The sequence below is a fragment of the Apis cerana genome, linkage group LG11 (genome assembly GCF_029169275.1).
Source record: "Apis cerana isolate GH-2021 linkage group LG11, AcerK_1.0, whole genome shotgun sequence".
NCBI lineage: Eukaryota > Metazoa > Arthropoda > Insecta > Hymenoptera > Apidae > Apis > Apis cerana.
Window position 1 is genome coordinate 14,966,175 of NC_083862.1, and position 23,359 is coordinate 14,989,533.

The window sequence follows — 23,359 nt, forward strand, 5'->3', positions numbered from 1 at the left end:
AATAAGAAATGCGTAATGTTAGATAGTATGTTAGGAGAGGGTAAAAAGAAGGTGGGGATTCCGATTTCTCAAATCATTTATGTTTGTCTGAACTAGTCTCCTGTGAGCACGTGAGCAGTGTGACTACGTAGTTGTGCATATTGAACTTGGATTTATAGTAAGAAATTGTAAAAAAAAAAATTAGTAAGTCATTTAATCTTTGTTTGAACTACATCATGCATTTTATATAAAAGTATATGATATTTTATTAGGAAATTTAAAAAGTTTAAAAAATTATATTATTAATTAACATGAAATTATAAGAATATGAATTTATAAGAAAAGTGGCATAACATTGAAAAAAAACAAAGACATTTATATACAAATTATGAAACTTAATTACTTTTTACGCAATTAAACAAAAAATTTTAATATTGAATTTAAATATATCAAATTTACGATCATCGATTATCAAAATTCAATTCAGATCGAGATCTACAAAATCGAAATTCGATAATTGATTAGCATTATCAAGACAGCCACGTTATAAAAAGAATATAGAAAATATCGAGAAATTAAATATATTTAGACTAGTAACCAAGTATAGAAAGTAATCAATGTAGTAATGATATTCGATTATAAACAGTCTATTATTCATTGTTTAAATTATTATTATTACAAATAAGTCCTGTTATGTTATTTTAAATATTTTTTCTCTTTACATAGGTCAGCATATATGACTTGTAATTCGGAAGTTTACGTCAGCGACATACTTGACTATAAAGGTATGTAAAAACTGATATATATTATTTACTTATATTGATTAATCATTAAGGATTTAATATAAATATAAATATTAAAATTATAAAATATTTATTGAAATCATATTCTGATTTTAAGTTATTTCTTTTTATGATTTGTACTTTTAAATTATATATAATTTTTTTTAGATTTTATTGTTCGAAATTGATAGCTCAAATAATTAATATTCAACTGACTATGAAAATATTAATTATAATGCGTTTATTTCAATATCGTATAATTTTTTATATATAATAAATAATTTTAATCTTTCTCATTCTATCAAAATTAATAATTTATTTAAAATCATTAATATTTGAAAAACATGAATCATATTAAATAAATATATTTATATATAGAATATATGTATATATATATAGAGTACTTAAAGTTCTTAACATATTATATTCACGTTTTCGTACTCGTAATACATATATCCATTGGCATTGAAACTTTTCATTCGAGATAATATATGCACATGCTTGATTATCGTCGTCAACTAACATACAATTCAATATTATATTTACATTTATCGCTCTGCTTCCTATGATGCAATGAGATAAGTAATATTTTCGCACAGAAAGTTTTCTCTTTTAGATATCACTTCTTATTTAATTGAATATATACGTATATGATTAAAAATATAAAGCACGATTTTTTTAGATTTCATTATATATTTTTAGTTTAAATTTATTTTAAGTAAAAAGAACATATTTATTATTCGGAAAACGCAAAAAATATTAAAAAAATATTCAGCGTTCATCCAAAAATGATTCTAAATTTTATAATTTATACTATTCCTTACCGATAAAATTAATCAAAATAATTAAAAAACAAAATCGATTTTTTTTTAATTATTAATGAATTTAAAGCATTATAATTTTAAAGTTTATTAACTAAAGAATTTTTTAAAATAATTATAATGATATATATACATGTGAATTGATTAGTTTCTACGAAAAATGTCGAAATCGAATACTATTATACTAATTATTAATTACTAATTATATCTTGAACGAGTATAACGAGAATCTTTTTTATCATATTAATTGTTTATAATATTTATTTATAATAATTTCAAATCAACGATTTAATTTGCAAATTATATAGTCTTGTAAATTGCGCATTTCACAAATATGTATATATTATTGAACAAAGTAAAAAAAACTAATTCAATTAAACCCATATTTATTTATTACATTAAGTACATTTATTTCGAATAGTATATTTTTTTTAAAATGATATTCAATTGTTATATTAGTTCTGAAAAATCTAAATATTCTCTACAATTATATTAAAAGAATAATAAATTTTTTCAGTCGTGCAATAACATAAAAAAAACTATACTATATGTAGACAACGTTTCATGTTGCCAATAGCAATCCATTCTTAGTGTTATTTACCGTTCTGACGTCGTGTCAGTGACACGTGCTATACAAAGCATGGCATTAGGTAATATTCTTCAAAATCTTCTTAATAATTGTTTCAAATAATTTTCTTATCTGCTTTGTTTATAAAATATTTTTTTGTGATTTTGCTTTTAATATTTATTTTATAAGATATTGACCTATATTTGTTTTGCTAATTTTACTAGAAAAAATTGAATATATGTATATCTTCTTCGTGAATTGATATAGTATGTTCATAATACAAAGATAATTTTTTAAAATGTAAGATTAAAAATAATAACTTTTTAAATATAATTATTAATTATAATTATAGATAGTCATGCCGCTGTACTCACGGACGTCGAACAATCACATCAATCTAATCCAGATAATCGCGATGAAAGATTAGTAAGTATAATTTATTCAATAAAGTTCATATCAAAAGCAAAAATTGTTTAATAATTCTATATCAATTAGAAACGGTGAATTTTATTTCGAAATTTTAAAATCGTAATTTCTATTTAAGTTCTGTAACATTAAATATTTTATATTTTGTATAATAAAATAATATAATAATTTATAAATAACTTAAAGATAATAAAATTCTTTTATTACAGAATATAATTTATAGATTTTGATTTTTCATTTTGATGATTGAATTATTGATTTTTTATTCAGAAAAAAATTGTCACAAGTTCTCATGTAAAAGTTTTTAAATGTATCGAGCATTTTATAATACAATTAAAATATGTTTTTTTATATAATATAGTATTATCATATCTTGTCTTTTAATTATTAAATTTTTTTATTCAATTTAAAATTGAAATTCTAAAAATTTGATATTCAAACAAAAATATCATGTATAAAAAATAAAAATATGTAATAAAATATAATTATATATATTGGATTATCTGTATTAATTATATATATTGGAATTAATTTATAATTTTATTACTTATCATTATTTTATCAATAAGTTTTATAATGAAATTAAATGAAATAAATGAAATTTATTTTTAATTAGAGATCAAGTTATTTTCCACTATTATGTATCTTATTTCAATTTAATCTTTTTTTTCTTGATATTATTATTTTATGTGAAGAAATTTGATAAGCATTCCACTGGTATTCAAGTTCAATAGTTAATTCAATAACAGTTATTATATAAAAACTAATGAGATAAGGAAGATTTCTCAAAAATATATTATATAATAAAATTCATAAGCAATAATAACATTGTTACATGAAACTTTGACAGTTTAAATAACATGGACTTTAATAATTTAAATCCACACTTGATATTTAATTATATTAATTATATTTAATTATATATATTTTTAAAAAATCTTTTATAAGCAATACTTTTGCACATACATTTGAGTAACTAAAAAACAGGATTTATCTCTATTTTGTAAAAAGTTCTAGTAATGCATGTTTGATTATCTAAATAGTTTCCAGGTTTGCCAGTGATGTGTGGTTTTATTGAGTTTTATTCCATCATTCCATCCAGGCTTTTCCATTATATCACTGATTGGTCTCCCAAGATGCCACACATTATTGCTTATGATGCTTAATTGTTTCAGTGGTATGGTTTTCTGGTTTTACACACATAATAATTTTTTTTTCTTTTTTTTTTTAAGAGAGGGATAGGTGAAAAAGTCACCTAGAAAAATATAAACTTACCAATATACTTTATCATATTATTTGTTATATAATAATTACATAAATTATATTATATGATTTATTGTACTGTACCATCACATATCCTATATTATATGCTAAAATATTTTAATATTATTATATTATTAGCACATTATAGATTTTTATTTTTATAAATAATCACATATGCTTTATGTATGTTATATAACATTTTTTTTATAACTTCATTTAATTTTCATTAACTCTTTGCATTTTACTTTGTAAATTAAAATAATTTAATGTGGTACAGTTATAGGTAAAACTAAAATTACTGTGGATATTAAATTGTCACCAATCCACCTCTTTTCATTTTTCTTAATATAATTTTAAAATAATCACATTATTTTATATGCTTTAATCTTTTATTTTCATAAACTGAGCACGCAGGAATTGCTTTTATTGTTTAATTTTATTTTGCAATAAAAAACGAGCTTCATGTTGCAAATTAAATATTTATGAATATGTAATAATTATTTGAATATATTTATTTTAATCAAATCTTAGAATAAAAATATATTTTTTTTTTATATTTTTTTAGGTACCAGGAGGATGGACCATTACATTAGCTTTAGCAGGTGTTACCTGTTGTTTAGGATCAGCTGTACCAACAGGATTTAACATAGGAGTATTAAATAATGCAGCTTATGTTAGTATCTGCATTTATACTTTATAAATACTCATAAAAAATACTTTTAATATTTTTATTTTATTTATGTTAATTATAGCTAGTGGAAAGGTTTTGTAATGAAAGTATTAAAGAGAGATATAGTATAAATGTATCTGAAAATGGTTTAAAAATAGTTTGGTCTGCTGTTGTATCAATTTTTCTTATTGGTGGAGCAACTGGTTCATTTTTATCTAGCTGGGTAGCAAATAAATATGGAAGGAAAGGAGCACTATGTGTTGGTCATATATTTGGCATTATAGGAGCTACAATGTTCTTTTTAGTACAGAAATTAAATTCAATTGAACTTCTTTTAGCAGGCCGATTAATTGTAGGTAAGTTTTGTTTTAAAAAATTTGGAGTGATATTTATAAAATTTATTATTAAAAAATTATATATGTCTCTAGGTCTTTCTGGAGGTTTTGCCACATGTTTAGTTCCAATGTATATGACAGAAATTGCACCACTTAGATTAAGAGGTGCAGTTGGAGTTATTTGTCAATTAGGAATCTCATGTGGAGTATTTTTAGGTCAAATTGCAGGACTTAATACAGTTTTAGGAACTGAAAACTCTTGGCATTATATGCTAGGTGCATTTGTTCCATTATGTATATATGCCCTTGTTATTACAAGCATTATTCTACCAGAAAGTCCTAAATATTTATATATAATCAGGGAACAAAAGCAAAAAGCTTTAGATGGTTTGTAACTATTGAAAATAATGTATAATAATTTATATACAAAACTATTTAGAAACTAAATTAATAAGAAATGAACTCCATTTTTTGAAAAATAATTTATTCTACTCATAAAATTTAGAATCAATTCTTTCGATTCTATTCGGAATTAAAAGATTATTTAATGATAAAATTGATAAATTTAACTTCTATGTGGTATGTATTTATAACAATATCATAAAATCATTTTAATATTTCAGAACTTAGTAGGATACGCAAAATGGATATAATGCTGTTACAAATAGAAATTTCTGATTTACAACAAGAAATAGAAACAAAAACAACAGCTGAACCTTGGACAATCAAACGTATTTTGAAAGATCCAAATTTAAAACTTCCTATATTTTTGGTTTGTATAATACAGTTTGGTCAACAAATGAGTGGTATAAACGTTGTATTTTATTATTCTAACTCAATATTTCACGATGCTGGACTTGGCATCACCGGAGCACAATATGCTACTCTTGGAACTGGTATAGCTAATATTGCTATGGCTCTTGCTTCAGTACCAGTGATGTCATCTTTAAATAGGAGAGGTGTTTTACTTAGCAGTATTTATTTGTGTTTTGGATGTTTGATACTTTTATGTATTTCTACATTATTAATTGTGAGTAAAATTGCTTTGGATAAAAATAATTTATAGAAACAATTGAATGTTTAATAAATAATTTTATATTTTTATGTAGCATGTATCAACTTATATGCCATTAATATGTATCATAGCCGTAGTGGCTTATGTAATATTTTATGGAATTGGTCTTGGTCCAATACCATATTTCATTGGATCTGAATTATTCGATGTTGGTCCCAGACCAGTAGCTATGGCGCTTGGTAGTGTTTTCAATTGGGGTGGAAATTTTATAGTAGGCATGATGTTTCCAACAATAGAAAATATTATAGGAGCATATACTTTTTTAATCTTTGTCGGATTTCTTTTATTCTTAGGATACATTATCAGGTACTAAAATATTGATTTATAATACAATCTATAATGTTTAATAATACAATAATTGTTTAATAATACAATATTAATTTATTTAGAATATACTTACCTGAGACTAGAGGAAAGAATACAATGGATGTGGCAGCATCAATAAGTCAAGGATTTAATTCCAGACCAAATTCTATACGTGGCATTTAAATTTTAAAAAAAAATCGGTACTACATAAATTTCTTATTTTAACATCTTTTTTAATAAATAGATAAATCTATAATTTTTTGTTATAAGTTTTATATAAATTATAGTAAATTATTTAAGTATATGAATATTTTTACAATTTAAATAAGAAATTTACTATAATTTTATCCACTATTATCTATAAATTAGGAAATAATTGATTTATTAACATATGTAATATACAATGTTGATTTTATTCTATTTTTTTATCAGGTTTAAATAATTACAGAAATAATATTTTGATAATATTATCAAAATATTTTTTAGATTAATGAAAGAATTAATTATTAAAAAAATATATATTTAATTGACACTAGGATATTGTTATAAAATATCCAAACAAATAAGCTAATGTTTTTAAGTATATACATAAGTATCACTAAAATGTGAAACTCATCACTGCCTATGTAAGAAATTAATTTATTTTTTCATATTATATTGTACTTTATACAACAGTTTAAAAATTATAAAATTTTTTCTTCCTACATATTTAAAAAATTTAATTATGTGCTAATTTTGAAATATATTATAATATAATTGATCTAATTTTTCATAAAATACTAAACATAGTACAGTATGTGGTGCTATTCTCATCCATGTAGGAAAAATTCCTTTATATAAACCAATCAATCCTTCTGTTCGTATTATTTTAACAAATGCATCCAAAAGTCCATTATACAATGTACCTTTTCCTTCTACATCCATTCCTACATCATTTTTTATTGTAAACTTATGATAAATTTATCATTAAAAATTAGTCTCAAAATATAATTAAGTAAATTACTTACGTTGATTATACAATCTTGTTGCTAAAACATCAAATGGTTGTATAGTGAATGCTACACAACTTCCACCAATTACAGAAGCAAAAAAAGTTAATAGTATTGGTTGATTTATAAATACCTTAAAAAAAATATGAGATATATTTTGATTTAGGCTGTATTTTATATAATAATAATATAATAATAATTAAATATTCACTTGTGATGAGCGCAACCAATCTGCAGCTAAATCAAAAGTGGTTAATTGTGTCGCAGATCCTATAAAAATACGTGGTATACCAGCATACCAGCCACGATACAAAGCAACTATTCCACCTTCTTTCCATAGAGTTTTGAATGCATACCAAGTGCCCAAATAATTATGTTGATAACCAACAGCTATAGATTGTGCTGATTGTGCTTGTAATTGCGTTTTTATCTATGATAAAAAAAATAATCATGTTACTCATTTTTAATTAATAAGAATTAATTAAACTTTGATAATTTTACTAAACTTTAATTATTTTGATATATTAATATCAATTTTAATATAAATTATTTATTTATTTATAAAATATGAATTATTATTCTAGAATAATTTACAAAATAATAAATAAGAAAACATTTTACCATATAAAACGGACTGCCAAGAACAGCTCCAATACATCCAGCTGTACCAGTTACTACTGCAGTTTTTATAATATCAGTATTTCCTGAATCGTTAGTAATTAGTTCGTATTTTTTTGCTGTATTGTATATACCTAACCGTATTCCATTGAGCACCACTTGAAAATATAGAGCCGGTATAATGCCGGCTTGTAAAGCACATATACCTTCATGTTTTGCAATTAAATAGCCTGCATGTAGAGTATTCTTATATATTTTTTTGTATGTACTGCGTGCTTCAAGCTCTCCTTGTAATTGTAATCGTACTTTTATTACATCAATTGGATTCGTAAAAAATCCAGCTCCCACTGCAGCTAATCCTCCAATTACAAATTCAATACCTGGACTAATAAAATCTAGAATTAATAATTATCTTAAAATTATTTTATCATATATTTTTTTATAAAAATAATTTTTTCAAAAAATCGTTAACATATAAGCAATTTAAAATGCGCGCGAAAAAAATAATGATATTTTATTTTAAAAATAGCGTATAAAGCTATTTAGAATTTATTTAAAAGAATGTTTAATTATAAAAAAATGCAATATTACTTAATTAGTTATAAATTTTATTATAATTTATTCTATTATATTACAGTACATGAAGCATAGGTATGAAGATTAGTAATATTAATAAATATATATTGAATCAAAAATTATTCACTAAATTTTAAACTTTATTTTTTATTTTATTTATTAATTAGTGAATATAAATTAGTAAATTATTAGTGAAATAAAATTTTTTTTATTTTTTAATACTTTAATAAATTATAATAATATTAAATAAAGTCATGTAATTTTAAATATAAATTCTTACAGCAATAATAATTAATATGGCTAACAAAAAATTTTTCGTTACAAAATTAGAAAATATATTTTAAGTTTTGAAAATAAGAATGATTAGCACAAAATGTCTTACCAAAGTTAAAAATTACATTACACTTATTGGATTAAACAAACAATAAAACACGAAATAAAAAATTGATTAAATCAACCAAATTAATTCATTACTGACCAGTTAAACGAATTCATAACTACAGTATATATGTAAAATAATCATGATCAAATACAAATTTTAAGACATTAAAGAACATGAAATTAAATAAGTTAGTTATTTAATATTGAAACTCATATACAATTTTCAAGATTAAATATTTAATAATATACTCATATTTGACCGGCCGGTTTTAGATACAAAGTTTATTGCATAACTATTACTATAAGTACATATATGTATGTATATATAAAAATAATATTAAAGTAGCACGAACTGAAACTATGATCTGCTAGAAACTCGTAATCAAGTAGTAACAGCTTACGATTTAAAAGTGTTTGAGTTCGGCGCTGCAGTCATTTCACATATACAATAATAAAATGTTCCTGTATATGCGATTATTAAATACGAATCTAAATGAAAGCACGATTAAATGATTTAACAAATATCGGTACTGTTGCTCTTTTTAAGTTCATCATTGAACTGACTCCTAAAACTATAGAATTACATCGTTCTTTATGAGATAACTATTGCATGAGATAATTTCAAAGTACATGTAATATTTCAAGGTCAATTTAGAAGTCACGAGTCATTAAAAAATCTAAATAATAATTTTTATATCATTATGTAAGAATGTAATATCAATAAAAGAAATAGAAATTTTATTTTCATAATTGTGTAAAATAACATTAATACATTTATTTTAAAAGTTCAATAAGTTATAACATTTAATAATTTTTGTGTAATATATATATATATATATAATATATATGTAATAAAAATATATAACGTTTTCATTTAGAATTATTATTTTAATTAATTAATTTCATAAAAGTTATTTAAAAGTTATTTATAATATTAATTATAATATCAAATATAATATTTATTTAAAAATATAAAATATAATTATATGTAACAAATATTCTTACATATATTTTATAAAACAATTTAATAAAACAATATAATAATTATACATTATACGTTAAACTTTTAATATTTTTTTGATATTTTTTAATTTTAAATTTTCAACAAACTTATAGAAAATTTCAAAATATTCATTTTTTAAAAATTTAGAAATTTTTTTAATTATAATATAGAAAATGTAAAAAAAAATTTTTTTTATACTAATTGAATTATTGTAGATGTAAATTATAAGCATTTTTCTAAACATTTTCAGAAAGCAAAATGAAATTGTAATTATATGCAGATACATATATATGATATTAAATTTATGCTTTGTTTTTTAATCCTATGTATTTACAGAAAATTTATTTAGTAAATACTATTGTATAATTAAAACATATATATTTAAAAAATATATATATTATTTTTTACTTTTATTATATATGTATATATTTTTTAATTTATATAATCATTTCATATTAAAGTTATATTATATATTAATTAATTATAAAAATTATTGTGCTTTTTTTATTATCTTTATGCTATAATACATTTAGAAAACTTTTTTGATGTTTAAATTATGCAACAGACAAACTTCCACCAGCTTTAGAAATCTTAGCAATTTCTTCTTTGAATTTAGCAATTGTTTCCTTTGCCAATGTCAATTTTTCCTTAAGATCTATGACTTCCAATCTTATTTTATTTCTTGCTTCTATTATTGCTTTCATTGTAGATTCCTTTTTAGCTTCAACTATATAATAAATTAAAAATAATTTTCATATATAAAATGTTACTAATTCAATTAATTAGTACTTACAATCTGTATTATGACGCCAAGCACCAAGAGTTATAGGTCTATTAGAATTCAATAAATGTTGCATTAAAGCTGTTGGATCTTGAAAAACTATTTCTTCATAAAATTCAGACACTAAACTTTTTTTTCCTAACTGTATTTCAGGTGTTGTTTGAAAGAGTTTTAATATATGATATATAGTTACCTATTCAAAGCATAAAAAATTTGAAATTTATATTATATGATATAATAATTCTTATGATATTATAATTCATATATTTTAAAATATATTCACAGGACGTTCATTAGGATCATGAAAATATATTTTTATAACTATTTCAAATTCTCCCCAACCAGTTTCAGTGAGTTCGTAAGGTGGTTTAGTCATAATACGATTGGGATTGTTATAACTTTCATGTAATTTAAAGTGTATTTTTTTAACATATGTAGACATGTCTTCATTAAGATATGGTTTAACATATACAGTCCATTGATGAGTATGTCCATCTTCTTCCCTTTTTTTACCAAAATATCGAGCTACATTACCATATACAATTGGTTTTACTATTGTAACTCCCTAAAAATATATTCATTAAAATTTACTTTTTTTTTTTATTAATTTATATCATTTACTTTTTTCAATTTTATAACTGTAAAAAAAATATATAAAATAATAAAATAAAAAAATTTATAAATGTAAAAAATTAAATAACTATTATTATTATTATATTTAAAATTTATTTATTATTTATATGTGCACAGGTTAGAAATATAAAAAGTGATAAATTTTTCATAAATTATTTTTAATACAAATTTACTTTAACTCTACCACCAGAATCAGGACCAAATTCATTAGTTGTTGCCATCATTGTCATTAATTGTGTTCTTCATTATATAGTTTAAAAGTAGAGTAAAGATAGAAGAATAGAATATCAACAATAACATTAATGATGACAGTGTTATCTATTCGTTACTAGCGCTCTCTGGTGTAGCATCAATAATACTAAAGGTATGTTTACTAAAGATATATCTCACAGAAAGAATAACATTCGAAAATTTATATTTATTTCAGATACAGATATTAAAATTAAAGAACAAATTATTGATTTCAAATACATGTATTTTCTTGTCATGAAGGGCATTAAAAAAATATGTACACTTTTCTTAAAATAAATTATACTTCAAAAAGTTTTCAATCTTTCACACAGCAGAATCTCGACAAAATTATTTCGGAATCTATATTCTTATATCAGTAATTAGATTATCACGTAAGGCGATTAACTTTTTTTGAAATATAATATAATTTTCATTTCACAATAGTTTCTATATATTTAATGATTTAATGATTCAACTATTTTTGATCATATTATATGTAGTTCGATAATCGCCGAAACATGATAACAATAAAATATTTTCATAAGATACATAACATCACTATATGTATAACCACTATTATATATTCTTTAGAAATTATATATATGGGAATCGACTTTCTTTTTTTTATTAATGATTAATAAACAACACAAAATATATAGTAAATCAAACACTAGAAACAAATAATTTTAAATATAATTCTCAAGATTTTTTGAAATTTTGTATAATAATAAAACTCTGAATTGAAATTAATTTACATAAGTGGTTATATATTCATTTTAATTTTTACAGAGTTCTTTTAATGATTTTATTTAATAAAATATCTATCTTTTCAAACATATTTTTGAAAATTTAAAAATCAAAATTTAATATACTGTAACATTATACTGTTAAAAAATTGAACAAAAAAGAAACCTTTAATCAAATAATAACTCGTATAGAAACAACATCGCTTGCTGTCAGATATACTTCGTCTAAAACTTTTTAAAGTGTAGAAAGCTAAATTGGATGCTCGTTGCATCGTGCAAAGGCAGCCAGCTGCCGAAAGAATGCTGTCTTCAGCATCTTGTAACGATGATTAAAATTAGCTCTGTCATGCTACAATGTTGTTGTTATCACGTGCGAAGCAATTTTTCTTTTCTTCGGAATCGTTCTTCAAGATATCCTGGGATCTGAAAAGAGTTTCATAAGGACCGTTATAAAATTTGCACAATGGTCCATATGTAAACAATATTCTACTATATTCTTCTACATTTATATAACAGAAACAAAAAATCTAATTCGCATATAGATTATTAAGCAGAATTTAATAAGTTTTATAATCACGTCGTACCGCTAAAAAATATATATATACATATCGCTAAAATATATATATATTATATATATATTTCATGTTCAAATTATATAATACAAATATAAAAAAATTTTTTTTTATTTTCACGGTATTTACAAATTACAATGATTAACGTTCATTCAAATAAATATATATAAACTGCAAGTATACAACTTTATTAAATAAATTGTAATCAATTCTTATGTATGTTTTATAGTGGCGATATGTTTTAATTATAGATCTATACTGTTTATTTTAACAAACTTGACATTAATAATATATATGGCTAATCATCATAAATTAATATTTATCATTGTATGCATTATATACATTTACACGAAACTATTTCTATGTGTTACTATTGTAATATAATAAATTAAATATGTGTGAGTAAATTATACTCATATTATTATTTATATCGAATCGCAATTCCGATAATTTAAAATATTCTAATATTTGTGAAATATTTGTACATCTCTAATAGTAATAATTACGAGCGTGGTACGACATCTCAATCTAATAAATCTAATCTAATAAATTTTCATGCTAATCTAATAAAAAAATGCATGCGATATAATTTTTAATTTATAAAGCTTGAAATTAAATAACTTTTAGGATATATTAAATTAAGATTAGATACGAGAGAAGTCCCAATCCACTAATAGTCAGGCATTCTGAGAACATTAAAACATAAAAAAGGAATTGAGGTTTTATTTTAAGAGCAGCAAGCAAAATAAGAATGTCTCAATTTTTTCTATTTTTGCTTAATAAAAGGATATATTTACAAATTAGAAAGCAATTGTTAATATTCAATTCTAATTATGTCTACCTTTGGTTTTGGTCGATGTGTGTCCACTGCATCAATTGGTAATCGAATATGTTCCACTTTACAACCATAAGCAACAGGTGTTAATTTAATAATAGTATGTAATGGAACTTGTAAATACGGTAATTCATCTAGAACGAAAAAGAATATAGTAACTTTAGAACAAGAAAATTTTAGAAAATGAAAAAAAGTTTCTAAATTATAAAGTAAAATAAGAAACAAAATCATTGTTGAATTGTTAAACAATGATTCGAAATTTCAAACAAATTGCGAATGAAATATAAAAATAAATTATGTTTAAACTTTGCCCAATTTATATTAATAAAATTATATAAGAATGTCTCATTCTTAACATTTCGTTATTTTTACATTTTTCTAATTTATTTCAATTCATAGAAGATCAAAAATTTCGATATTTGTTATTTAAATATACAAGTATATACACATATCTTGATTTAATATAATATAAATGTATATACATTTTATTTATCGTTTTTCTATTGTTTATGGAATGATATATTTAGATATATTTACCCGCATTTTTGTCTAGGAAATAAGCAAGTAGACATCGTAAAACCGCTTGATGGCTAACAACTAGAACGTTACCTTGCCGTTCTAGTTCCATTATTACCGGTTCTAATCGTGCGACCAAATCTTCATAACTTTCTCCTCTTGGATAACGATAAGAGAATTTATTTTGATCTCTTGCAGCAAAATCTGTTGGATACTTTTCTGCAATTTCTTCATATGTCATTTCTTCGCAAATACCCTATGTAAATATAATTTAATTATCATCATAATTTTATGTGCAAATATTTTATTATAAATAAAGATAGAAGACATTTGTCAAAAAATAAAAGAAAAATGATTATTCTTTATAACTTACTGCATCAATCTCGTTTAGCGCCTTCCACCTTTCTTGAGGTGCATTCACATCGCTTGCTGTTTGAATAGTTCTTTTCAGCCAGCTAGTCCATACTCGCAATCCCTATAATCGTAAAAAATATTATTTTCTTCTTTTTAAACAAAAGATTTTTCTTTTTTATTTTATACCTGAATATCTTGGCTAGTAATATAATTAGACAATGCTTTGGCATATTCCCAGCCTCTTTCACTTAACACTGAATCTCCACCTATTTTACTTTCAAGGTTCATCACACTTTCACCGTGCCTAGTTAAATAGATCGTACGTGGCACTATATGGATGTTCATAAGATAATAAACTATCCTACTTTGTATGTGACCTTCATGTTTATGGACTAGCACTTTTTCGCCAGTGTTGTAAATTTTCATAAAAGAAAGGTCGCTTTCTTGAGCTTCATCCAATGGTTGATATTTTTCTTGATAATGTTCAATTCGTAACATGAAGTCTGCCAATACTTCTTCTTTATTCATATTTGCATAATCTGGACTACTTACTTTTACCTAAATAATATGATAATATTCATATATATTAATAATATTCATCACAAATTATTAGAATTAGTCCAAAATTAATACTATAAGTAAAAAAACTCAATAAAACTAAATAAAAATAAAAATGATATTTAAAAATATATTTAAATCTATACATTAAGACAAATTAATAATATAATTATTGAATTTAAATGATTTTAAAAAAGCAATGCTTACTTCCATGATATTTTGCTCAACGATTTCAGGATCATTACAGACAGATTCAACAAAAAAAAGTTTAAATCCCATTTTCTCAACTACAATGTTTCTAATAAGTTGTCGTCTTTCGATAGTAGAATTGGTGGCATCAAATACAGCCACTTCTCCATCTCCGCTTTCCAACCATTGACAAACATCTTTAAGGGCATCCATTGCACATTGAGTACGTATTGCCATTGCCTTAATATTATCAGGACGGAAAAATTCATGGCATTGATAAGCGGTAGTTGCATGTCGTCTATATTCTCCTAAATTGAACACTTTTGTACTTATACCGATCCAATTGAGATATCTGCATAATTTTTTTGAAATATATGTCTTGCCACGGGCAGGTAATCCTACCATAGCAATTACATGTGGCTTATTTACAAAATTAGCTCGTTCACCTGTAATTATCAAGCATTATAAATAAAAGAAAATTTCATAATCATTTTTATTATTGTTAATCATTTTGAAATTATTTCATGTCAAAAATATGGACAATTTATTTATTTAAAAAATCAATTAAACTTTTATAATTGCTTTTGATACAATATTAATATTTCATTATTGATATTATTTTGTGCTATGAATATTTTTAAAAATATATTTTATATTAAGAATATTCAAATCTTAAAAATTTATTAAAGTAAATTTTATAATAAAAATTTTCGATGCTAAAAAAAAGTTCTGATTTATTTTTTTGACAAATTTTGACTAATCAGTAATTTGTTTTTGACGAAATATTAATGAATGAATATTAATGAACGAAATATTAATGGTCCAATTTTATTTAATGCATGAAAATTTATTTCTACAAATTAATCGTAAAAATTAATCATTTACGAAGAAAATCAAATTTAAGGCCGTTTCTATAATATTAAGTATACTACTTTATTATTCTGGTTTTAATTCGTTTCGCATTGTGAATATAGATTTCAATTAATTCAATTTTATACGTACATATGTTATATTATCTAAATATTTAATTCTGACATTTATGTGAATGCATTGCACGCGGCTAGCACATCTTTTCAGGTTATGTTTTTCCAAAATAATAGTAGAATATAATGAATGATTTATATAAATGAAAATATATATTTTTGTAAAAAAGTGAATATTTTATTCGATTAAGATTTTAATCGAAAAGATATTAATAAAATAATGACAAGTTTTTTAATAAATATATTCATTTTGTAATGAGCTGAAGTTAGTTTTTAAGTTATTTCTTGGATAAAATTTAATACATTGTATAGCATTTTACATTATAAAAAAACAAAAAATAAGAATTCAAAATATTCAAATTAAATAAAATTTTAAAATCTAAGAAAAATTATATATTTTTTAAAATATCTTACCACGAATAGGAAAAGGTTTTGTTTGAATAGTATCCGAACTTGGTGGTGTATAATGCATTTCGATTTTCGGGTCAGTCATCCTATGACACCATGTAAATATTTCTTTTCCAATCTGCACTACACTTTTATATACTACTTTTATACACCTATTTCACTAATGTTTATTTATTAAAAAAAAAAACTTGAATCTCAATTTCATCAAATCAGAATACATTTGATATATGTCACTCATTAAACATGCATAAAAATTTGTTACGTTAATTTCACTGTCACTGCAGCTTCATTCTATAATTTATATTTATAACATGTCATTATATGCTAAATTTTGTATTATTGTAGAACAGCTGAAAAAAAAGAGATTCAAGAAAAGTACTGCAATAGGAAATTGTGAGCTATTTTATACTAAGGTGAAATAAAGAGAGAAAAAAAAGAAAACAACACGCACCTACCGTTCATTGGAAAAATCCGAATATTAATACGCGCCGCACAACGCATATTCCTTAAATCTTATAGCGATTATTATTACGTACAGATTGTAGTGCGGGGAAATCGTTTTACCAGTAATTCTCATTAAGTGGATCCGTTTTCTTTTATAAAATAAATTTCAAATACTTTTTTATTTTCATAGAGAATATTAAATTTTTGTTTTACAAATAAAGTATATTTTTCAAGAAAATATGGTCAATTATAAATGTTTCGTTAAAAATGATAATATATCGTCCGTTTTAGGTGGATTTTTGACAAAGACCACTGTTATAAGAGATACCTCTGACCAGTCCGTAGCCTCGAGAACGATCACGCGACTTCTTTTGACGTCACTTGTTCTTTTCTAACAAATTCTTTCTGGTTTAATGCAGAAAAGCGTAAAATAATTGAAACAAGAATGTTTTATATTTTGTCATATTTATTATTAATAATTTTTATCAAATATATAAATATTATATGACATTCAATAAAAATAAAAAATATGTATGAATGCAGCACTTGCTTCCGTAATCAATAAAAAATATTCAAAAAAAGGTAACAAATAGAAATATATGATTCTGAAAAGCTATTATAATATAATATAATTTAATATAACTTTTATAGAAACACAAGATTTATTTAAAAAAATTCTTTTTTTAAAATATTAATTTATTGTTCTAGGGACATTAGCGTATTTAAGTTATAATTTATCATTAAATTTTTTTAAAATTTTTTATTTTCATAAAATTAAATATACATTATATGTTTATTATTAGTTTGATAATATTATTAATTTTTTAAAAAAATAAAGATAATAAGATATATAGATATATTTAATAATTTTTTTTAAATTATAAAATTTGATGATAGAAAAGAAAAAAAGATTAACTACTTACTTTAGGCGCCAGTATTATTACAGTTTGGTAAGGTGCCGGTAGAGTGCCCGGTACTCTGCTCAATTATCGGTATTATCAATTGCAATCCAGTAAAGCACAACGACTGTGGTCTTAGAAAAAAATAGCAAAAATTGTTTGATAAGCGTCGTTTAAGAAAGTATTTAAACAATTCAAGTTTGTCACCAATTAAGGTAAGAAATATTTTAAACTTTATACTGACGTGTGACGAATGAAATTTCAGGGATTTAGAATCGAAATGAGCATTCCTAAAATTGGGCGTGTGGCACCGCCTTTTTCACTATTCTTTATTCTGATACATTTTATGTGTTTTCTTATCGTTTTAGCTTTTCTTTACTAATTAAATATAATAAATAATATTACAATTTGCAGAAATTGATATACTTTTTTGTATTTATGTTACAACATTTCCTATTCGTATTTGTCAGAATATACATATAAACATAATGAAAAGATTAAATGTCACTGTATATTAAAATATTTTTAATTAAATTCTATTTACATTTTAATAATTATAAAATCATAATTAAATTTTATAAATTTATATGTATTAACTTATAAATATATGTTATTTTTAATTAAATTTTAAAGAAAAATAATTTGTCATTTTATTAATTGTCCAATTTTTTATTTTTATATATAATACGCAATTTATGAGAAAATAATAATTTATTACAAATACATTATTTATATGAAAGTTTATTGTGATAAAAAGTGTTATATTTCTTTGATGCTATAAATATGATACAAATCAATAGATAAAATTAATTTGTACTATATAAACAAGTACAATATAAACAAAATAGGTAAATGTATATAATTTCTGATTGTCTCTTACTGTTTTTAGATTTCTCACATTGACAATAGTAATTTCATATTCTCCTTTTGTTTAATATATTATCTTTTAATAATGGTTATGCATAAAAAAATTTTTTAACATCATAAATATATGATATATGATATTTGTATAATATATGAATTTTTTTGTTTTGTTATGATATCAAAATTTATTCATTAATTTCAGAAAAATATAACAAAATGTCCAAAAAACCAGGTACTACTCAAGCAATGCATAAGGTTATAATGGTTGGAAGTGGAGGCGTTGGAAAATCTGCTCTCACATTACAATTTATGTATGATGAGGTATATTGATCTTATAAAAAAACTTATAAATAATAAATTATATTATTAATTTATTGATTTCTTTTTATATATAAATTAGTTTGTGGAAGATTATGAACCTACAAAAGCAGATTCTTATAGAAAGAAAGTTGTGTTAGATGCAGAAGAAGTACAAATAGATATATTGGATACTGCAGGACAAGAAGATTATGCAGCAATTCGAGATAATTATTTTCGAAGTGGAGAAGGATTTCTTTGTGTATTTTCTATAACAGAGGATGATAGTTTTCAAGCTACGCAAGAATTTAGGTGAATAAAAAAATTATTTAAATTATAAATATGTATATATGTAATTTTCAAAACAAAATTATGTAATTTTATATATTTAGGGAACAAATCCTTAGAGTAAAAAATGATGAAAACATTCCATTTTTACTAGTGGGAAATAAAAGTGATTTACAAGAGAAAAGAAAAGTCGGTTTAAATGAAGCTCAAGCCAGAGCAGAACAATGGGGTGTACCATATGTAGAAACAAGTGCAAAGACAAAAGAAAATGTTGATAAGGTAATTTAATAATCAAATTTTATTTTTTTCTTTTTATATATATATATATGTAGCTAAAAATAAAAAAATAAATGTCTTTTATATAGAAAATTAATATTATTAATAATTTTTTTAATAATATTAAATAAAATAATTTGTTACAAACGATTGATTTGATTATTTATGTAAAAAAATTGTATGTAAAAAATGCACATGCATCATTAAGATATTTTTATATTGTCTATTAAATTTACAATAGTTTTTAGAATACAAGAATTGCATGAAATTTATTTAATTAGCTTAATTGATCATTTATTGTATGTTTTATTTTCTTTGCTATATATACATCTTGTAGCTTTTGCACACATTTCTTTTGTAATGAAAAATATTGATACAAATATAAAATTAATATATAAAGATAAATTGCATTTATTTATATTTGTAAAGCACATTTTTCAAGCCTTGAAGCTTTGAGATGGCATCAATTGCACATTTCCAGGTATTTTTCGACTTGATGCGTGAAATAAGATCGCGCAAGATTGAAGATAAATCAGCAAGCAACGGTCGTGGAAAGGACCGTGCCACAAGGAAGAAAAAGAAGTGCAAAATTCTATAGGTTTGCTGCTTTTTTCGCACTGTTTTTAATCTTTTATAAATGAAAAACTGGACAATGATTTAGAAATTTTATTATTGCAGTATTCTTTTCACTTTTTTCTGAAATTTAAATAAATATATATGTGCAATTATCATCAGGTAACAATTATATCAGAAGTATCAACTTTCTGCAGAGTGTCTCTCACAGGCACGTACAAAAAAAAATTTCTTACATACAATTCGCTTTTTATGTTGTTTCTAGCTTATGCTTGAAATATTGCATATGCATGTACAAATTCAATTCAGTATCATTTTTTATTAAATTATAAAAGCACAAACTGATTTTTTTTTTAATTTATTAAAAATTTATTAAAATGAAAAGATGGGAATGAACACATTTTCATGTATAACTTATTATGACGCATGGTTATTTTAGTAATGTAAATATTATAATATTCTATCTAATAAATATTATATTATATTTTTGCTCATTCAATATATTTTATATTACATTATATATGTAATATATAATACTACATTTTATATTATATTAATAGAACTTAAATAAGAGATATAAATAGAAAATAAATTCTATTTCTGATTTAGTATTGATAATATATAGCAAAGTTATTATAATTTCAATTTCTGACATTAAATTGATAAAAATATGAAATGAAAATTGATCGTTTTTTTGTGTTCCATTTCAGGTATTTTTTGATTTAATGCGTGCAATAGCTGCACGTAAAGCGCAAGAAAATCAAGGAGATGGAAGTGAACGTAAGAAGAAAAGAAATTGCTGTATTTTACTCTAACAAATGTAAAACAAGCTCTTATAATGGAACGTTCGACTTCTAATTGAAAAAACCTGAGTAAGAGAAATGTATTTGTATACATACATACATATATACAAATATATATACAAATGCATCATATATACATATACATACAGAAGAAAGTTTTCTGACACTTTACAGTGAATTGACACTAAAAATAAAACAATTGCATTAAGAATACATAATTTACATATTATTTAATAATTATTATAGTAATAATTGTAAACTTGTACTCTTTTCCATCAAAATATTAATTGTTTAATTTGTAATGCACTGGTGCATATAATTATAATTCATACATACAACCTTTAATTTATGTCATATTTTTGTAATCATTAAGAAAGAGTAAAAGTTTTAAATAGTGCACAAAGTTATATTATACATTAATACATTATTTTTTAATTTTTCATTATCATTGGAGTGCTGAAATATATATAGTTATTCAGTTAATATAAAAAAGAAAAAAAAGAGAAATGCGGAAAAATTACCCATAAGAGAAAAAGATTATATGTATGTATACATACATGTGCATGTAATATATATGTTCATGTATATACACATATTATATATATATTTATATATATACATTCATGTATCATGTGTATATATATATATATATACATATTATACATTTATACTATGCACAATATTTCGTGATCATTCAATAATAGTTAATAAAAGATGTTGCAGGTATTATAGAAATACTGTAATTAATTTTATTTGCAAATAAAAAATTATTATATATTCATTGTATTTTATATGTTTCTTTGAAACCTTGAATGATTTCAGCACTCTTTATATTATTTTATATATTCTATATTATTTATTTGAAAAGTATTGACAATTTTGATTTATTTAAATTATTAATTTTATACTAAAACAATCATAGCACTGTAAAGTAAAGAAGACATGGTAATCAATCCACAATTTGTTTGATATTAGTATTCTGTAATTTTAATTTACAGTCTGCAATTATGTACAAACAATATAGTTCATTATTTTTATATTAATAAAATAACATTGTATTCCAGATATAGAGATGTAAATAGAATAATTATATTTACATCTTCAATTCAAAAATTATAAAATATTTTTTAATTTTTTTTTTGACAATTTTTTGACAAATTTAATTTTTATTAAAAAAAAAAAATTATACTTTTGAATAAGAATAAAATATTTAAAAATAATTTTAAATATTTGCATTCAGGCGATATTATTTTCTTTTAAATTTATTTTAAAATATGTTATTTATAAATTATATATATTCTATGTTAGATATTTAAATAACATTCTTATTGACTTTCTTATTTTATATTTTATTTTTAAGAAAGTCATTAAGTGTATATATTTTAAAATACAATTTATTATTCAAATATATACATTTTTTTATTGAACAAGAAATTATATTGTGTTAAAAATTTAATATCTATAAATTAATAGATTTCAATAGACTGAAAACATTATTAATGTTACTTATCAGAAAGACTTAAACCTCTATGAGGTGCATTTATTTATGGAAAGAATAAAAAAAAATAAAGTTGATATTATATTTTACAAATAAATAAATATATATATATATACATGTATGTATTATTAAGTATTGAAATTTTAAAAATAATTATAATTTGGAGCATATTTATTAATAATAAAGTTTTAGAATATTTTTTTTGCATTTGTACTATTGAAATTTGCTTTTTGTACTATTGAAATTAATTGTGCCTTTTTAAGTGTTCATTGTTAATAAATTGAAATTGATGATATAATCGCATTCTTTAAAAAAATTTTATCAATGCATTATTAGATAAAAATAAATTTCATCTCAAAAAATATCTTTATATGAATTCACACACTATATATATATATATATGTATACATATATAAAGTCATTATACTATCATATATCAAATCATTCTTTATATAATTATTATGCAACATTGTGTTTACAACTTAATTATATTTATGGTTTTGAATAAAGTGCATTTTGTAAAAATTAGAAAAATTATTGTATATGATTTTTATATCATATATTTTAAAATGTATGAAATGTATGAAGATGTATTATTAATTGATAAATTAATCGAACTATATACACAATATATGTAAATGTAATGTGGGTACAATCTTATACATATATATGTTTGCACAAAATTGTATAAATATGAAAATAATAATGTATAAAAAATAATTTTGACTTTTGAATTTTTTATTAATTTAATAATAATACTTATTTAATATTATTTATATTTCAACATAGAAAGATTTTTAAAATAGTGATGATAACTTG

General features: G+C 22.1%; 5 protein-coding genes across 19 annotated transcripts; 2 read left to right on the top strand and 3 right to left on the bottom strand.

Moving 5' to 3' along the window:
- The first annotated feature begins 51 nt into the window (after nucleotides 1-51).
- LOC107995970 (solute carrier family 2, facilitated glucose transporter member 1) lies at nucleotides 52-6,985 on the top strand. 3 transcript variants are annotated; one of them, XM_017053781.3, is made up of 10 exons: nucleotides 52-183; nucleotides 706-764; nucleotides 2,503-2,576; nucleotides 4,405-4,512; nucleotides 4,592-4,865; nucleotides 4,938-5,231; nucleotides 5,468-5,874; nucleotides 5,954-6,225; nucleotides 6,309-6,425; nucleotides 6,658-6,985. In XM_017053781.3, the coding sequence occupies exons 2-9, from the start codon at nucleotides 716-718 to the stop codon at nucleotides 6,406-6,408; spliced, it is 1,578 nt and encodes a 525-aa protein (XP_016909270.1). In that variant the 5' UTR covers nucleotides 52-183; nucleotides 706-715; the 3' UTR covers nucleotides 6,409-6,425; nucleotides 6,658-6,985. The 3 variants fall into 3 exon arrangements, with proteins under 3 accessions (XP_016909270.1, XP_016909271.1, XP_016909272.1); XM_017053782.3 differs by lacking the exon at nucleotides 52-183 and adding an exon at nucleotides 495-589; XM_017053783.3 differs by lacking the exon at nucleotides 52-183 and adding an exon at nucleotides 2,100-2,232 and having other exon boundaries at nucleotides 726-764.
- Nucleotides 6,620-10,199, bottom strand: LOC107995972 (solute carrier family 25 member 35). 6 transcript variants are annotated; one of them, XM_062082379.1, is made up of 6 exons: nucleotides 9,191-10,199; nucleotides 8,039-8,217; nucleotides 7,836-7,918; nucleotides 7,426-7,644; nucleotides 7,233-7,347; nucleotides 6,620-7,151 (listed from the first exon to the last, which is right to left on the bottom strand). In XM_062082379.1, exons 1-6 carry the CDS (start codon nucleotides 9,223-9,225, stop codon nucleotides 6,955-6,957), a joined length of 828 nt encoding a protein of 275 aa, XP_061938363.1. In that variant the 5' UTR covers nucleotides 9,226-10,199; the 3' UTR covers nucleotides 6,620-6,954. The 6 variants fall into 6 exon arrangements, with proteins under 6 accessions (XP_061938363.1, XP_016909274.2, XP_061938362.1 ...); XM_017053785.3 differs by having other exon boundaries at nucleotides 7,836-7,891; nucleotides 7,967-8,217; XM_062082378.1 differs by having other exon boundaries at nucleotides 7,836-7,891; nucleotides 7,967-8,217; nucleotides 8,887-10,199.
- Nucleotides 10,200-10,272: 73 nt separating this feature from the next.
- On the bottom strand, nucleotides 10,273-11,555 carry LOC107995927 (YEATS domain-containing protein 4). 2 transcript variants are annotated; one of them, XM_017053686.3, is made up of 4 exons: nucleotides 11,380-11,555; nucleotides 10,857-11,138; nucleotides 10,586-10,766; nucleotides 10,273-10,519 (listed from the first exon to the last, which is right to left on the bottom strand). In XM_017053686.3, exons 1-4 carry the CDS (start codon nucleotides 11,434-11,436, stop codon nucleotides 10,347-10,349), a joined length of 693 nt encoding a protein of 230 aa, XP_016909175.1. In that variant the 5' UTR covers nucleotides 11,437-11,555; the 3' UTR covers nucleotides 10,273-10,346. The 2 variants fall into 2 exon arrangements, with proteins under 2 accessions (XP_016909175.1, XP_016909176.1); XM_017053687.3 differs by having other exon boundaries at nucleotides 11,391-11,548.
- Nucleotides 11,556-11,663: 108 nt separating this feature from the next.
- LOC107995926 (6-phosphofructo-2-kinase/fructose-2,6-bisphosphatase 1) lies at nucleotides 11,664-17,195 on the bottom strand. Of its 4 annotated transcripts, none has more exons than XM_017053685.2 (8): nucleotides 17,054-17,195; nucleotides 16,605-16,948; nucleotides 15,226-15,653; nucleotides 14,647-15,018; nucleotides 14,480-14,581; nucleotides 14,128-14,362; nucleotides 13,597-13,724; nucleotides 11,664-12,606 (listed from the first exon to the last, which is right to left on the bottom strand). In XM_017053685.2, the coding sequence occupies exons 2-8, from the start codon at nucleotides 16,681-16,683 to the stop codon at nucleotides 12,550-12,552; spliced, it is 1,401 nt and encodes a 466-aa protein (XP_016909174.1). In that variant the 5' UTR covers nucleotides 16,684-16,948; nucleotides 17,054-17,195; the 3' UTR covers nucleotides 11,664-12,549. The 4 variants fall into 4 exon arrangements, with proteins under 4 accessions (XP_016909174.1, XP_016909173.1, XP_061938360.1 ...); XM_017053684.2 differs by having other exon boundaries at nucleotides 17,050-17,192; XM_062082376.1 differs by having other exon boundaries at nucleotides 12,565-13,441.
- Nucleotides 17,196-17,486: 291 nt separating this feature from the next.
- Nucleotides 17,487-21,828, top strand: LOC107995928 (ras-related protein Ral-a). 4 transcript variants are annotated; one of them, XR_009832077.1, is made up of 7 exons: nucleotides 17,981-18,156; nucleotides 19,008-19,126; nucleotides 19,206-19,414; nucleotides 19,495-19,669; nucleotides 20,148-20,264; nucleotides 20,345-20,450; nucleotides 20,950-20,988. XR_009832077.1 is itself a non-coding variant. In XM_062082382.1 (6 exons), exons 3-6 carry the CDS (start codon nucleotides 19,022-19,024, stop codon nucleotides 21,052-21,054), a joined length of 594 nt encoding a protein of 197 aa, XP_061938366.1. In that variant the 5' UTR covers nucleotides 17,487-17,624; nucleotides 17,971-18,156; nucleotides 19,008-19,021; the 3' UTR covers nucleotides 21,055-21,828. The 4 variants fall into 4 exon arrangements, 3 of the variants coding, with proteins under 3 accessions (XP_061938366.1, XP_016909177.1, XP_061938365.1); XM_062082382.1 differs by lacking the exons at nucleotides 20,148-20,264; nucleotides 20,345-20,450 and adding an exon at nucleotides 17,487-17,624 and having other exon boundaries at nucleotides 17,971-18,156; nucleotides 20,950-21,828; XM_017053688.3 differs by lacking the exon at nucleotides 20,345-20,450 and having other exon boundaries at nucleotides 20,950-21,828.
- Nucleotides 21,829-23,359: the final 1,531 nt, after the last annotated feature.

Bases quoted from the DNA above. Each gene is read 5' to 3' on its own strand.
- LOC107995926 (XM_017053685.2), bottom strand. From the start codon at position 16,683: ATGACTGACCCGAAAATCGAAATGCATTATACACCACCAAGTTCGGAT. The intron at 15,019-15,225 runs GTAAGCATTGCT...CATATTATTTAG, and splicing joins TTGAGCAAAATATCATGGAA to GTAAAAGTAAGTAGTCCAGA. The intron at 14,582-14,646 runs GTATAAAATAAA...TTACGATTATAG, and splicing joins TTACTAGCCAAGATATTCAG to GGATTGCGAGTATGGACTAG.
- LOC107995970 (XM_017053781.3), top strand. From the start codon at position 716: ATGACTTGTAATTCGGAAGTTTACGTCAGCGACATACTTGACTATAAA. The intron at 2,577-4,404 runs GTAAGTATAATT...ATATTTTTTTAG, and splicing joins ATAATCGCGATGAAAGATTA to GTACCAGGAGGATGGACCAT. The intron at 5,875-5,953 runs GTGAGTAAAATT...ATTTTTATGTAG, and splicing joins GTATTTCTACATTATTAATT to CATGTATCAACTTATATGCC.
- LOC107995928 (XM_017053688.3), top strand. From the start codon at position 19,022: ATGTCCAAAAAACCAGGTACTACTCAAGCAATGCATAAGGTTATAATG. The intron at 19,127-19,205 runs GTATATTGATCT...TATATAAATTAG, and splicing joins TACAATTTATGTATGATGAG to TTTGTGGAAGATTATGAACC. The intron at 19,415-19,494 runs GTGAATAAAAAA...TTATATATTTAG, and splicing joins CAAGCTACGCAAGAATTTAG to GGAACAAATCCTTAGAGTAA.
- LOC107995972 (XM_017053784.3), bottom strand. From the start codon at position 9,225: ATGACTGCAGCGCCGAACTCAAACACTTTTAAATC. The intron at 7,348-7,425 runs GTGAATATTTAA...ATTTTTTTTAAG, and splicing joins ATTGGTTGCGCTCATCACAA to GTATTTATAAATCAACCAAT. The intron at 7,152-7,232 runs GTAAGTAATTTA...AAAATGATGTAG, and splicing joins AACAAGATTGTATAATCAAC to GAATGGATGTAGAAGGAAAA.
- LOC107995927 (XM_017053686.3), bottom strand. From the start codon at position 11,436: ATGACAATGATGGCAACAACTAATGAATTTGGTCCTGATTCTGGTGGT. The intron at 10,767-10,856 runs GTGAATATATTT...TGCTTTGAATAG, and splicing joins ATGATCCTAATGAACGTCCT to GTAACTATATATCATATATT. The intron at 10,520-10,585 runs GTAAGTACTAAT...TTTATTATATAG, and splicing joins TTGGCGTCATAATACAGATT to TTGAAGCTAAAAAGGAATCT.